Source organism: Vicia villosa, linkage group LG6 (assembly GCF_029867415.1).
Source record: "Vicia villosa cultivar HV-30 ecotype Madison, WI linkage group LG6, Vvil1.0, whole genome shotgun sequence".
NCBI classification, from domain to species: Eukaryota; Viridiplantae; Streptophyta; class Magnoliopsida; order Fabales; family Fabaceae; genus Vicia; species Vicia villosa.
This window is the reverse complement of record NC_081185.1, coordinates 128,894,996-128,910,448: the sequence shown is the minus strand read 5'-3', so window position 1 is coordinate 128,910,448 and position 15,453 is coordinate 128,894,996. Positions and strand designations below refer to the sequence as shown.

Below are 15,453 nucleotides of genomic sequence, written 5' to 3'. Positions count from 1 at the left end.
ATTTATTATAGTTTTTTTTTTTGACAAATTTATTATAGTTTTTTTTCTTTGACTAAAACAAATTTATGATAGTTAAATATACAGAAAATTGTGTATAAATCCTTTTTAAGGAAATGTTTTTGAAAACATTTAAGAATAAATTTAAAAAAAAAACATTAACTTTGTGGATTTAGAAACTATTTTTTTAAGGAAGTGTTTTTAAAACATTTAAGAATAAATTAAAAGAAACATTTAACAATAAATTAAACGGTTAAGTATAAAAATCTCCCGTAATATAGGCGATCTTTTTTTTCTGTAAATTTTTTTTAAACACCCCTTGAAATATAAAATTATTATGTCGTTTGCCACTTAAATGTAAAATTTAGTCCCTGTAATATTTTTTTGTTAGATATTCCTTTTAAATTTGGTGTTTAAATTGCATATTTAGGGGATAATCCAACCAAATTTCACCAATATTACAGGGGTGAAAGTGGTATTAACCTTAAATTAAAAGAAACATTTATTTTGTAGCTTGCCTTCATTTTCTCTCATTTCTTTTCTATTTCTCTTAATTTTTTTCTTTCTTTTAATTAATATTTTTCATTTTCAAAAATGAGTGAGAATGAAATTAGGAGAGAAATAGAAAATTTAATAAAAGTAGAAAAAAAATGCAAGTTTATATGTGACTCGGAATTTTTCTTAAAAATTTATTTTATCTAACTTTATTAAATATATACATAGAAATCATGCATATATTATATTATAGAAACTTCCTTTAAACAAAAATGTTTTTGAAGAAAGGAAAACATTAGCTGTGTGATTTTATAAAAATTAAAAAAAAATTATAATAAATATACATAGAAAATTTGTATAAATTTAGAAGACTTCATTTTAAGAAAATGTTTTTGAGGAAATATAATAATAAATAAATAAAAACAATAATAAAGTTATTCCAAAAAAAAAAATTATCTAACTTTATTATTGATAAGTATACATAAAAAATCAATTAAGAAAATATTTTTGAAAAAATATAAAAAGTATTGAATATGTGACTCTAGAAACTATTTTAAAAAATTATTTTAATTTATAAATATTAATAATTGGTGCACTAAAGATTGAATCTTAGACAAACAAATTACACTCTTCTAACTAATTTCGTTATAGTTAAAATATGGATATTGTTCTTAAGCAAATTAGGTAAGAATGGTGTGGTTCTGTATTCTTATAGGTATTGGATGTTTTTGGTTCAATGTCGTGTCCTCCTCCTTTCATCATGGGGGATACTTTTATATTTAACCCTCTCCTCCTCCTTCCATGCAACTTTTAAGCTTCAATAACCGTAACGCCGATTTGACATCTTGGTCCCTCAAACTAGACATGTATATTGTTCCCCCGTCTTCATTCACGGGCCCCTAGTTAAGGGATTCTCCCCGTCCGCCCGACTTCACATCCCGACTCCGGGTAGATCTGCCATCCCTCGCATTCGGCCTCATATCTAGATTCGACTTCCTACATTCATACCGCCTTCCTGCCCTTGATCTTACCTCCAGGTAGACTCTTCATCCTACTTGTAATCTGTCTTTAAGAAGTTTAGGATGTACATAAGCCCCCCGATCACGAGACCCAACAAGCTGATGTGTTCGGTCCATAAATCCTAAAGTTCCTAGGCCGACGACCCATATCGGTCGTCCTAGATCAAACGGACACCTTTCGTATACGTGTGTCAGTGTGTTTTTAAAAGAAATGATGGGCGCGTGTCCCATCAAAATTCTTTGGCTTTCTCTCATAATGATGACCTTTATGGAAAAATAACTATCATCATACCCTTATTCGCTAGCCTTCTCAACTTCTTAATCATATTTTAAATAAATACCTACCCCACTACCTTCTCTTCCTTATTCACACTTCTTCCTTCACTCCTCCAGGAATCTCTTTGCTTTTGCCTTCTCCTCTTCAGTGACGCATTTCATCCTCCTTTTTCTCATCACACAGGCAACCCTTTACTTAATCTTCATCTTTTACTTTTTGAGTATGGTACTCATACGAGAGTACGACGATTCGGGGAATGTATCCGTTCCCCGGGATTCCCAAGATATAAGTGAGCTTTGGGCCAAATGCACAAAAGAGTGTGAGGGATACTTGGGACAAGCTGGTTTTGATCAAATCGTTAGGGAAGTTTATGGTGATGTTTTCTCACCTTTTAGAGACACTGATTACGAGTCCCTCTCCCCAGGTTCTGCGGAAGTCTTGATGGAGATGGGCGGACCCTACATTGGTTCCGAGGTTCTGAGCTTTAACCACAACACAATGGACACTAGTGATATCTCCAAACTCCGTTCCAACAATAGCCTCTCGACTAATGGGAACGAACAGGACGTGATTCTAGAACCTTGCATTGATGGAGAACATTTTTGTACATACTGGCCTAGAGGAGTGGCCAATGAGTACTTTTACTTTTACATAGGGGTGCTCGAGGATTTTAAGATCCAAATACTTTTTATTGACTTTGAAGACGACCTCCTGATCGCCCTAAACATAACCTCTTCAATTTAATACTTTTATTGACTTTGAAGACGATCTTTTATTGATTTTAAGATCCAAAAATAAGATTTATTTAATCCTTTTTTAATTAAGTCAAAAATGATGTTTTTATACCTTTTTTTAAGGCCTTTAAATCAATTGTTTTTAAATGATTTTTCACCATTTGTTTTGATTAAACTTGTGTGACTATTTTAAGGTTAAACCTAGCTTCCTAGGTAGTTATATTATACCATGATCCCATAGTTTTTCACTTGGGGTTTTATTTGACTTTAGAAATTAATTAGATTACTGTACATATACTAAATCCTTATCTTATGATCCTTTGATGCAATATCATATGAATATAAACTTGATTACCATGATCTCTTGTTGATTATCCACTTGTATATACATTCTTGATGATTTATACCTTATTTTTATACCTTGGTCATGTTAAAACTGTAAAGGAATGAGAATGATATTGACTAAAATTGTAAAGGTACTCACTCTCTTTTCCTCCTCTTTTACTTTGTATTTAGTATTGATAAAGCTTAGCACTTTATCCTTGTTTTAAAATTGTTTTGTATTGTTAAAGCTCAACATCTTTTAAATCAATCTTGGTTTTGTATTGTTAAAACTCAACCACAACTCTTTTAAACTACCATTTGCATTGTATTGTCAAATCTTGGCACCTTTTAAACTTGTTAAGTATTGTTAAAGCTTAACATTTTAAAATCCCGTTGAGTATTGTTAAAACTCAACACCCAAAAAGATTGTGCCACTTGGCTCTTTAATTTTCCTTTTAAGAGGAACTAAAAATGCTCTGACTTTCCTCTTGCACTTAAGGGGTATGTTGGCACAAGATGCGATGTCTTGCCGAACACACTTTTAATAAAACTTCTTTTCCCACCATCCCACCCTATTTAATAAAACACACTTAAACATTTTATAACAACAATAACAAATCTATTTACAAAGGGGTTCCTGTAGAGTACTATAGAATGTGAGGGGTGTTAATACCTTCCCCTTGCACAACCAACCCCGAACCTAAGATCTCTGTCTGTTTTATTAGTTTTGTTTAAAAACTTCTTTGGGTTTTATTTCGCTCTTTTTCCCAATTTCTTTAGAAACAATAAAGCGCGGTGGCGACTTTCACTAAAATACGAGTCGGGTCAATCAAATGGCCTCCGGTCTCAATTTTTCACCGCTACATCTTATACCTTGGAACATAAGTTTTCTTTTGAAAAATTCTCTTTTTAGGATGATGATGCACATGATTTACTTTGTTCACTTTCCATTTAATTGGTTAATCACTAGCCTTAACAAAGATAGTTTGACTAGAACTTGGTTTATAATTTGTAGAGTAACCAAGTTTACTCTTGTCATTTGCGTAACTTTGACGACTAAGTAAATCATCCAATCTAACTTATCTTTTTTCATATCTTTCTAAAACTCTTTTTAACTGAACAATTTGGAAGGAAAATGATTCACACTCTTTGCATGTAGTCCTCTGTTTTTCTTTTTCAAAATTCTTTTGTTTTTCCTTGTCAAAATATTTTTGCATAGTATCAACTTTTTTTTTCAAGAGAGGAAATCAGTTTCTTTTAAATTTATACGGTTTGAGTTTTAAGTTCTTCAAGAAGAATCTTTATAGTATTTTTTTGCATTATCATCATAATAAGGAGTTTCGGGACACACCTCTCCATCCTCATCATTATCAGTTGATGTGTTTCCATCAATGCAAGATTACTATATTCTTTGCTATCCGAGTCGGAAGATGAACTTGCCTCATTTTCATCCTATGCTACATATGATTTCTTTGGCCTTTTGTCCTTCTTAGTTTTAAATTACTTACTCTTCTTTTCAAGTGTAGGGAATTCACTTTTAACATGTCTTTTTTCTCCATATTTATAGCATATAACCTTCCTTGTTGGTGCTTCTCTTTCAACGATCTTATTTTCCTTTTCTTTTCTTAAAAGTTTTTCAACCTTCTTGATAAGATCGTTATCTCATTTTGAATAAATTGTATTCTTGACTCAATTTGTTTAATTTAGATCTTTTAACTTCAGCGGTTACTTTATGAGTTTCTACTAATGGATCCCATATTTCCTTTGCCATTGTGCATGCCAAAATACGAAAGAATTCATCCATGCTAAGTGCACCTTGAAGAAATTATAGCTTGTTTATCATGCAGAACCTTTTTCTCATCATCTTCATCCCATGATGCTTCCGGATTTATGGAGGCAACACCTTTAATAACAGCTTTTGGAACCAAAGGACCATCTACAACAGCTTTCCATACCTTTTTTCCTTGAGATTCTAAATGTGCCTTCGTGCTTATTTTCTTGAAACCGAAATATTCACCACAAAACAATGGGGGCTTGTTATCACTACCACCATTTTTAAAGACCAAACTTGTATTTACGGAATCCATATGGATCTCTTAGGGACAAGTTACCTATAACCCTCTTTGATGTCAATTGTAGGTTCGGAGTGCACCTAAGAGGGGGTGAATTAGGTACTTTAAAATTATGATTTTATGAATATGAGTTGTTCTTTCTTTTCTGAATATGTTAAATAATGAAAGCAGTAAAGTGCAGAAAAAGTAAAGAACACATCGATATATCCTAGTTCCCCTCACAATCTGAGAGTTCTCCAGTCCCCTTTCCACATGTAAGAGATTTTCACTATTGTTAGATCCATATACAAGACTAACATAATCACCAAGAATACTCCTCTTGTGATCAACCAAGTTTAAATGAGAAAAATCCTTTCAAACTTAACTCTATTACTTCCAACAATCCTGGACAGCAAGGAATAAACCAAACATGTAGAACAAGAAAACAATCATTTCCTTTCTACTTTATTGTTTCCAACATTCCTAGACAACAAGGAATTACAACCAAATATAGAAATTATTTGAGTAAATAAAGTTGATGGATATATATCAATTACTAGGATTGATCTTCTTTTTAAAACAAGCAATTTATAATGATATAATAATGCTCAAGTATTTATGAATGTATGAGGAATTTTCTGAACTAATTGTGGAGACAAATGCAGAAAATTCTTTATGAAAGTTTAATGTTCAAAATACTTGGTTGAAAATGAGTATGTGTATGATTTTAAATTGCAACGGAAGAGGTGATGCTTGTATTATGAAAGTATATATATATATATATATATATATATATATATATATATATATAAAATGTCTTGACACCTCTAGGAATATGTATGATTCAATGAAAAGGTTCAAAGGTTGATAGACAAAGTTTGAGACACGTTCAGATTTCAATACAAACTTGATTCAACCACTGGTTCAAAGGGGAATGGATTTCCATATATGGGTAATCGATTTTCATGAAGCGTTACCACTGGAATTTGAAAATTTTATGGGGGAAATCGATTTACATGTGTAATTTTGTCTCCTGAACCTTTTTTTTGAGAGGCTGCAAAGGGGAAATTGATTTCTTCATATAGGGGAATCAATTTTCTGAAGGGAGAATTGAGAGTAACTTTGTTTTATGTTATGTAACATTTTGGTATATTTGTCTTAAAGGGCTTATGCATGCAAGTGTATCAAGATGTATATTTTTTGTGCACTAACTAATCAATATTTGATTGAAAGTTTGTACCTTAAGAAGATAAAAAATTTGTCTTAAAAAATATAAGTCTTGAAATCTTTTTGATGTTATCTTGTGCATAAATGAGCTTTTGAACATTTGACTAGGTAGAGTTAGCTATAGCCTTTTTCCATACTTTTTGCCAATGATCATTTACTAATATCTTTGTCTTCATCAAAACTTAATAGATGTAGAGACTTAACTTCACTAACGAATCGTCCTGCTTCTCATTAAATCATCAAACAAAGAAAATCCTACATCTTTCTTAACTCCTATAAATCATAATAAATTGAGATTACACCCTGTTCTGGACTGGGCCGAGCAGGCCCAACCCTTGTTACCAGCCGAGCAGGCCCAATTCCCTTGGGCCCAATTACTGGGCAACCGTCAAAGGCTGCCCCCGCGCGAAGACTCTGGCCGAGCAGGCCCAAATCATTTGGGCCCATTCACTAGATAACCGCCGAGAGTTATCCACGCGTGAAGACCACGCGTCACGTCTCAGCGAAGGATTCGGTCAACCATCTCCGAACCCTACGCCATGTGCATCCAGAACGTGAGTCTCCTACTGACTCAGCCCTAGCACGGGACGTTCTGGCAGTTCCCTAGCACGTGGGCCTCCAATTGGATCTGGCCCAATTAGGGAACCTTGGCCCAGCGCTGGGGGCTATAAATACCCTCTTTCACTAGAGGGTCGGGTATTCTATTCTTCACTCTAAACCTCATTCTCTGATAGCTACTGACTTAAGCATCGGAGGACCTTGCAGGTACCCCCCCATCTTGCTCTTCAAGCCAGATATTGCCGCCTTGACGATTCTTCTGATCAGGTACGATCACACCCCTTACCTCAACTCCTTGTGATTTGATATATTTCTTCGCGTTCTACAAAATTCTTCTTTAAGCCCTAGCCTCTTCTTTGAGCCCTAGCCTCTTCTCCGGGTTCTCCTAATTCTGCGATCGTACAGAATGAATCTTTCATCTCTTATTTTATCTTTTACTTTGTTACTCCTTAGACCCTTTCTATGTTATTCCCCTTATGCCCTCACTTACCATCATGCCCTTAACACCTCTCCACAACTAATTATTCTACTTAATTATTATAAATATATTTGGATCTCTAGCACATAGACATGTGCCTGATTAGTTGAGAAGAAAACTTGATGACAAGTCAAGTTAAATAATCCGAATAGGATATCGTTTGACTAGAGGATACAAGTTGTTCGATACAGTGAACAAGCAACTAGTGATCAGCAGGGACGTGGTCATTTACGAGCTTAAGGAACAAGATTGTGCAGAGAATGTGAAGAAAGATTCAGTGGGAATCTTATGTGAAAAACGAGCTAGTCAAGTTGAAAGTGAAGTTCGACAAGAAGAAGTCAGAGGTCAAATAGACCTCAGAGAACAAGACACATGCCCGCAAGGTTGCAAGAATGTGTGATTACATCAGATCATGTGTTCGATGATGAAGGAGAGTTAATTCACTATGATTTATATGAAGATGTCAACTAGTCAATGCAGCTGAGGGATTGAAGGATTCGAAGTGGATGAAAGCTATGAATGAAGAACTGAAGTCCATCAAAGTCAACAACACTTGCTCACTTGTCGAATTTCCTCAAGGAAAGAAGGAAATCAATATGAATTTTGTATACAAGGTGAAGTGTAATCCCAAAGGATAAGTAACTCGACACAAGGAAAGACTTGAGGAGAAAGGATTTCTTTAGAAAGAAGGAATCAATTTCGATGAAGTTTTTGCATCTGTTGCTAGGATCGAAACAATCAGGTTGGTTGGTGGTCTAGCAAACATGAAAAATTGACACATGTGTCTGATGGATGTGAAATATGCATTCCTGAATGACCCCTCAGATGAATAAGATTATGTTACCCAACTAGTTAGGTTTGTGAAATGAGGCAAAGAAATAAAGGTGTACAGGCTGCATAAAACCATGTAAGGACTCAAACAAGCTCCAAGAGCTTGGAATAAGAAGATATATAGTTTCCTAAGGGAGAAAGAATTTGTGAAGTGCACAACTGATCATGGAGCATATATAAGAAGAAGGAAGAGTGAATTGCTTATACTACGTCTCTATGTCAATGACTTGTTGATAACAGGTAGCTACAAGAAAGAGATCGAAGAATTCAAAGGTGATCTTAGCAAGGAATTTAAAATGTATGATCTGGGCGAAATTTCATATTTCCTTGGCATCGAGTTCTATAAGAGTAGTAGAGGCTTGATGATTCTTTAAAGAATATATGCAAGTGAAATACTCAAGAGATTTGAGATGGAAGAATGCAACTCGACTTTGAAGCCTGCTGAACTAAGACTGCAACTGTCCAAAGACTTTGATGAAGATGATGTCGACCCAACACAATACAAAAGACTTACTGGGTCATTAAGGTACCTTTGTCATACAAGGCCTGATTTAGCATACAATATAGGTATGGTGAGTAGATTCATACAGAAGTCAAAGATATCATATCTAGCAGCGACAAAGAGGATACTAAGGTATCTGAAACGAACTCTTGACTATGTCATTTTATTTCCTGTAACTTATGAAAGAAAAGAATGCAAGTTAATTGGTTACACCGACTCAAGTTGGTGTAATGATGCTGAGGATCAAAAATTCACACCAGGTTATGTGTTTATGCTAGGTGGTGCACCAGTTGCATGAAGTTTGAGAAAAGACCCATTATTAACACCGTCGTTGTATGAATCAAAGTACATAGCTGCTTCTCTTTATGCATGTCAAGCAACATGGATGGTGAACTTGGTCGAAGAAATTACATGGAAGAATCATGGAGCAATTACCATGAAGATTGACAACATGTTAGTTATCAATCTGGAGAAGAATCCGATAGCGCATTGACGAAGCAAGCACATCGAAATAAGGTTCCATTATCTTTGAGAGCATGTAGCAAAAGGGAAGACGAACTTGAAACACTGCTGAATTGAGAATCAGATTTTAGACATCATGATGAAAGCAGTGCAGGTTGAAGTGTTCAAGAAATTAAGAGCAATGGTAAAGGTGGTGTGTTGAGATTGTAATTCCTTGTGTCGAAGCATGTTGCTCAACAGAAAGAAGGTAGTGTCGAAATAGCCTATTGTGTCCGTGTTGAGGTTGTGTATCGAATTTTCGAATGAGTTGCCTCGATAGGATTTCGACTTAGGCCTAGTTTTGTAGTTAACATAATTAGGTATTTTGGGATTTTGTATTTTGGGCTTTGACTTATGGAGCAAGTTCAACTATAAATATAGAGAGTAACCCCTATTATTCCAATCACATTGAACACTTGTATTTGAAAATAATAAGATCACAGTTTGTGAGCAGAGGGAAACCCTGCAGAAAATCCTTTTTTCTTTCTCTATTTTCGTTAAACCCTAATTCACCTTTCTTACCCAATTCATCTTTTCTTTCTTCTTCCATTAAAATTGATGTGCATAATCATCTTGCAACCACGGTTGGTTGAATCACTCAAGTGAAGAGTGAATAACAAGGGATTTTGATCCGGTTGACTGAATCTCTTTCATTAAGATTGATTAGGAATTATCCATAGGTTTGGTGTAATTCCAACACCAATGTCTCTTCATCAAAGAGATATTCACCACTTATGTAATCATCCATCCAACTCGGTCTTCTTCTTAAATGTTGCATATTTTATAGGGTAGTTTTCTGCAGCTCCGCTTCCATGATAAGATCCAAGTTCATTTGATTATTCAGAATCCCCATGTGTATCACCATCTACTTCAAGAACCGGTGATTTTCCTTTGTCATGATTTTCCAAATTTAAACTATTGTTTTTATCAAACACCACATCTTTGGAAAAATAAGTCTTTTTAGGTACATGATTGTAAAGACGATAGGTCTTGAATTCTTTACTCATACGTAGTAGAATACATTTCTCTATGTTATTATCAAGTTTCTTTATCTTTGGATTTTGAACATACCCATAAGGAACGAAACCAAATACTCAGAAGTGATCAACACTTGGTATGTGACCTTACCAAGATTCTTCCGGTGTCATATTCTTCATAGGAAAAGTTGGGCATCGATTGAGAATCTAAACATTCTAATTAACTTTCTCTGACCAAAAAGTCTTTGAACATTCTTATCTGTCAACATATTTCTCACCATATTCATGATTGTTCTATTTTTTTCTCTGACACGCCCTTTTGTCACCCTTTTTATGTGGTGTGTATGTTTGTAACAAGCTACCTCTTGCTTTTGTTACTTTCACAAACATCTAAAAATCACTATATGTGTATTCCCCCACCCTAATCTGTGGGAAGGTGTTGAATATGTTGATTTGTTTCCTTCTGAACTCTTGAATTGAATCTCCTTAACATTTGAATGACTTCACATTTTTATTTTTTTATAACCATATTTTTCTACTAAAGTCATCAATGAAATTTATGATGTACCTTTTATTGTTGTTGAATGTTAGATTCATTGGGCTATGTTTGGGAGTTTGGAGGGGAGGGGAAGGGAAGAGAGGGCTTCAAAAATTGATTTTTTTTTTTTTTAAATATAGAGAAATTTTTAACATTTTTTGAAAAAAATTTTTTTGTTTAAAATGATAAAATAATGTTTATCATTAATGTATATTTACTTTTTGAAATACTATAACAACAAACATTATATTTGAATATTTTGTGTAAGCCCTCCAAAATCCTCTTTTAATACAAATTTTGAGTCCCCCAAAATTAGGGGGTTTTTGGTGTTATAAAAAAAATCAAATCCTTCAAAACCCTCCAAACTAAAATCTTTTTATTTTCCCCCCCAATCCTTCATATTTTTCAAAATCCTCCTCTCCCTTCCTCTCCAAACTCCCCCAAACATAGCTTTGGGGATACAATTTTCTATGTTGTGTTGAAATGACATAGTCTTTGCATAATTGATATGGAGTTTCATTTGAGGAAAAGCCCTTTCACAATTTCTTTCTACTGCAGAGCTCTAACTCCATTGAATTTAAATAGCCAAAGTTGTAGTGCCACAACCATGAAGGATATGAAATAGATACTCTGAGACAATTTTGATCTACAAAAATTTCTTATTTTTGGTTTAAACATTTGATTTACAGACCTCTTAACTGCATCTAACTAGTCCCTCTTTTGGATCATGAATTTGATAGGTTCCTCGTGGATTACAATTGCACAACATGTTTCTTGCAACTGTCTCAAATCTATCTCATTGCTTTTAAGATTCAGTGCATAATAAACATCATCTATACCCTACATCTTCATATTCATCTACATTTTGACACTTTCTTTTCCCATAACACTCATGTTAAAGTTGATAGTGTCATTTTAATTTGAGACACATTGTATTTTACATAAATAGACTAGCTACTTAATATGAAACAAAGAGGTCATGCTATGACCCTCATAATTTACAAGTTCCAACAGTGTAACTTTTTTATGCTTCCCAATCATAGGAAACTATACACTTTACTTGTTAATAATACATTTATCCCACTACTACACTACACTAACTATACAAACATTGAAACACAGATAGCATCAAATTTTTATTAGAAAATGGAGTTTCTTCAATCTGATTTTCTTTTTGAGCCTGCTTTATCTTCTTTGCGAGGTCGGAAAAGCCATTTGAATGTCCATACTGCAAAAATAGTTCCCTCTATGGGAGCAAGCCAGTAAACAAGGAAGTGCTCTTTTGTTATGTGATCGCCTCGTGCGTAAGCCCATCCCATCACCTGAACAAGTCAGTCAAAGTTTCCATGAATATTTTTACGGGAGATAACTACATATAAACTTGGATGTAACGGTACTTACGGATGCGGGGTTCATACAACCACCGGTGAGATCAGAACCGAGTATATGAAGTGTTAACTTGGAGAGACTGGAAATCCAAGTCTTCATGAAGAAATTTCCATAAATTTTTGTTGCGGAAAGTCCAAGTGAAATGCTTACAATCGCAAATGTTAGTAATCCTTCTGTCAGTGATCCCTGATGAATGTCAACATTCAAACGCGGACCCTGTCCTACTTCGGGAATGGTGTATATGAGAAATTTAACTCCAACAATAGATCCAAACACCTGAAAGGGATTCATACCATGCACTTTAGAATAACAATCTTTAATTTAAGATGAGTTTGAGACATTTAGATTTAGGTCTTCGGTTGAGATGCATAAAAAACGGTCCGTGTATATACTAAAACGTGATGTAACACAACACTTTGCCATATCAAAGACAGTTGAAGCTTTAATTATGGTGAGAACCCAAAATAAATCAGCCAGACAAGGAGAGGGATTTCATTGGAATCAAACGCATAGAAAACTATTTCTCATCGAAAAACACTTTGAGCCCAACATCATGGTGGTCAAAACCAAGATTTTAAATCACTACAAATTGTTGATTAAACTTGAACTGAAAATTGATAAGAAAGTCAAACATGATTCATAAATCACAAATTAACAACTAGCTTGGGTATTAACAAGTACACCTTAACAATTGGTAAATTAACAACTTCTGTTGGGATTTTGCAAGTCATCAAATATCATAAGATTGTGATTTTGATTATTTCAATGTAGCCTAACAAGTTGATTGGTAAGTGAGATCCAGAAACAAGAGCAGAAACATATCTCAGAAGAATTATGGCAACAAAAGGGAGAAAGAGAATGAAAAATCTGATTCACGAGACTCTATTTTAGCTCCACCATCACATTCACCGACCAGGGTGTGCAATGCCTCAGCTAAGACCAATCAGTACCTTCAGAATGATCCGGTAATCAATTATAATCTAATATCCTAATCGACCAATTCGCATGTACTATGCTTTTTGAGGAAGCCTTGAAATTCAATGTAGTGCTTCTTAAATATTCAAACACAAATTAAAATCATTGTAGTCTAGGTCACAAATATTCCACAAACAATATACATGCAAGTTCGACTCAGTGTGTATGCAGGGCCGTCTTAAGATTTTGAAAGTCTTGTTTAAATTAATAATATTTCAACCGTGACAAAACAACTACTGACAAACCTATCCAGAGGCTCTATTTAGCCACAATTTAATCGTGACACATTTGAGACCCTGTGATGTAGCCCATCTTGCACACCTTCAAAGATGATCCTGTGTGTATGTATGTGAAATCATATAACATGAGTGCTATTATTCATATGAGAGACCAAGTTGATATATTTTCATCAAAATTGGGAGCAACAGTAAATTCACATATTTAAAAACAAAAACATTCTCAATCAAACCCTAAAACCCATTCAAACATATAATGAAAACAATCAAATTTTGTTTTTTTTGTTTCCCACAAGGAACCAACTTCATGAACCAAATAACATCACAAAAATAACAAAGAAGATTAAGGAGATAAACCTGAGCAGGAATTCTACAACCAACACAGAAGAGAAAGTCCCCAAAATTCCCAGAGATAGCCTCAGCCAAAACAGTGAGAGGATTATAGACCCCACCACGAGAAACCTTGCCAAGGAAAGCAAACAAGAACATGTTGGCTATGGAAAACGAAAGCTTCACAATCTCGGCGAAATGGGTATGAGAAAAACCCAGAATGTTGAAGACGATTAACCGAACGACAACACCAGAACATACCCACATGAAAGATAGAATAAAATCTGAAACAAAAACCAACCTACTCCGTCGTTCCATCTTCAACTACGACAAAGGTACGAGATGAATTGACGATGTGTTTTTGTGTTTGGAATCTGAATAGACACAGATGATACCAAAAATAACACATTCTTTAATCGCATATTTTAGCATTCTTTTTTTGTTAATTAAAATTTAGATTGGTTGCTCCAAATCATAATATGTTTTTGAGCAATATACAATTGTAAGTTGCAAAAAGGAAAAGTAAATTCTTTTTTCGTGATGGAGATTAAATATGAAATTTAATTGTAAAAGTTTAAGGCTATGTTTGGGAGTTTGGAGGGGAGGGGAGGGGAAGGCTTTCAAAAATGAAATTTTAAAAAAATATAGAAAAATATTTGACATTTTTTGAAAAAATGATTTTGTTTAGAATGATAAAAGAGTCATTATCATTACTAAATTTTTAATTTTTAGAATACTATAACAACCTAAAAGATATTTGGAAAATTTATGTAAGCCCTTCAAAACCCTCCAAAACCCTCCTTCAATACAATTTTTGAGTTCCCCATTTTATGGGGTTTTTGGTGTTATGAATAAACTCAAACCCTCCAAAACCCTTCTACCCAAAATCTTTTTATCCTTTTCACCCAATTTTTCTTACTTTTCAAAGCCCTCCCCTCCCTTCCCCTCCAAACTCCCAAACATAGCCTAAGAAAAAAGAAGGCTCGTTTAAAATGACCAAGACTAAGTATAATGTTTATAAAATAATGAAGTAAAGTAAAATCTAAAATTAAATTAAGGCAATTCTTCGTGTCTATTTATGCCAAATTTATACCATAAAAATTATTTTAAAAAAACTGAAATAAACAAGCCTTCTTCCATAAAAATGGAGTAGAAATGTCCAAATGGATTAAGATTAAACACTTTCATGATAGTCATTTTGAAACAAATAAAGTAATTAGTTAAGGAACCTGACCAAGACAGTAACCAAACCTTGATTAAAATGACGAGATCAAAATTTCATAATATTTTTTTCGAGAGCTTCTTACCGCACCTTTGGGGTTCTTAGGCACCATGTGCACTTCAAAAAATGCCCTTCTATTTCTGGAGTTGTATCTCTGGACGCACATTTTTTTACTCAGGATAGACATGTTTCGTAGATGTAGCTCTGGAAAAAACAAAATTTTGGTAAAAAAAATGTGTTTTCTGATATGTATCTCAGAAAATAGAGGGTATAAATAAAAATGCGCTAGCTACTAAGAGTATCAAATAGTGGATTAAGAAACTATCTTTTTCCAAATCCTAAAAAACGAGAACATTTTTTTGCTTTTCCTTTTAGCCTTAAATAGTGTCTAAATTTCATCTAAGCTGGCTTGGTGAGTTCTCTCCTTTACTCCCAGGGATCGCTTGAAAAACTCTATATTTTGTTAGGTGGACCAAAAATGGGTTATTGATGGGACATTAATTCTTTGGGAATCAACATAAGAGAGCATTTTAATATTGGGGTTTTTCATTATGAGCAACACACTTTGTGAGAGACACACTAAATATTTACCCAAAATTTTAAAGTAATAAGTGGGTGGATTCTCTAACTTATAAATGTCTAAGTCTCAAATTTTCTAACAATGTAGGACTTCCCTACACTTCGTTTCTCAAATTTTCTAACTTACAGTTTTTATTCTCAATAGTAGTGAGATGGTTTCTACATAAAAAATTCTTCTTTTTTATGTTAAATTAGTAACAAACCTGTGTGTAT

At 34.0% G+C, this 15,453-nt stretch overlaps 1 protein-coding gene across 1 annotated transcript; it reads right to left on the bottom strand.

The window, feature by feature from the left end:
* Positions 1-11,329: 11,329 nt before the first annotated feature.
* LOC131612355 (probable aquaporin SIP2-1) lies at positions 11,330-13,892 on the bottom strand. Its single transcript, XM_058884151.1, has 3 exons — positions 13,467-13,892; positions 11,911-12,174; positions 11,330-11,831 (listed from the first exon to the last, which is right to left on the bottom strand). Exons 1-3 carry the CDS (start codon positions 13,755-13,757, stop codon positions 11,667-11,669), a joined length of 720 nt encoding a protein of 239 aa, XP_058740134.1. The 5' UTR covers positions 13,758-13,892; the 3' UTR covers positions 11,330-11,666.
* Between the last annotated feature and the right edge of the window lie 1,561 nt (positions 13,893-15,453).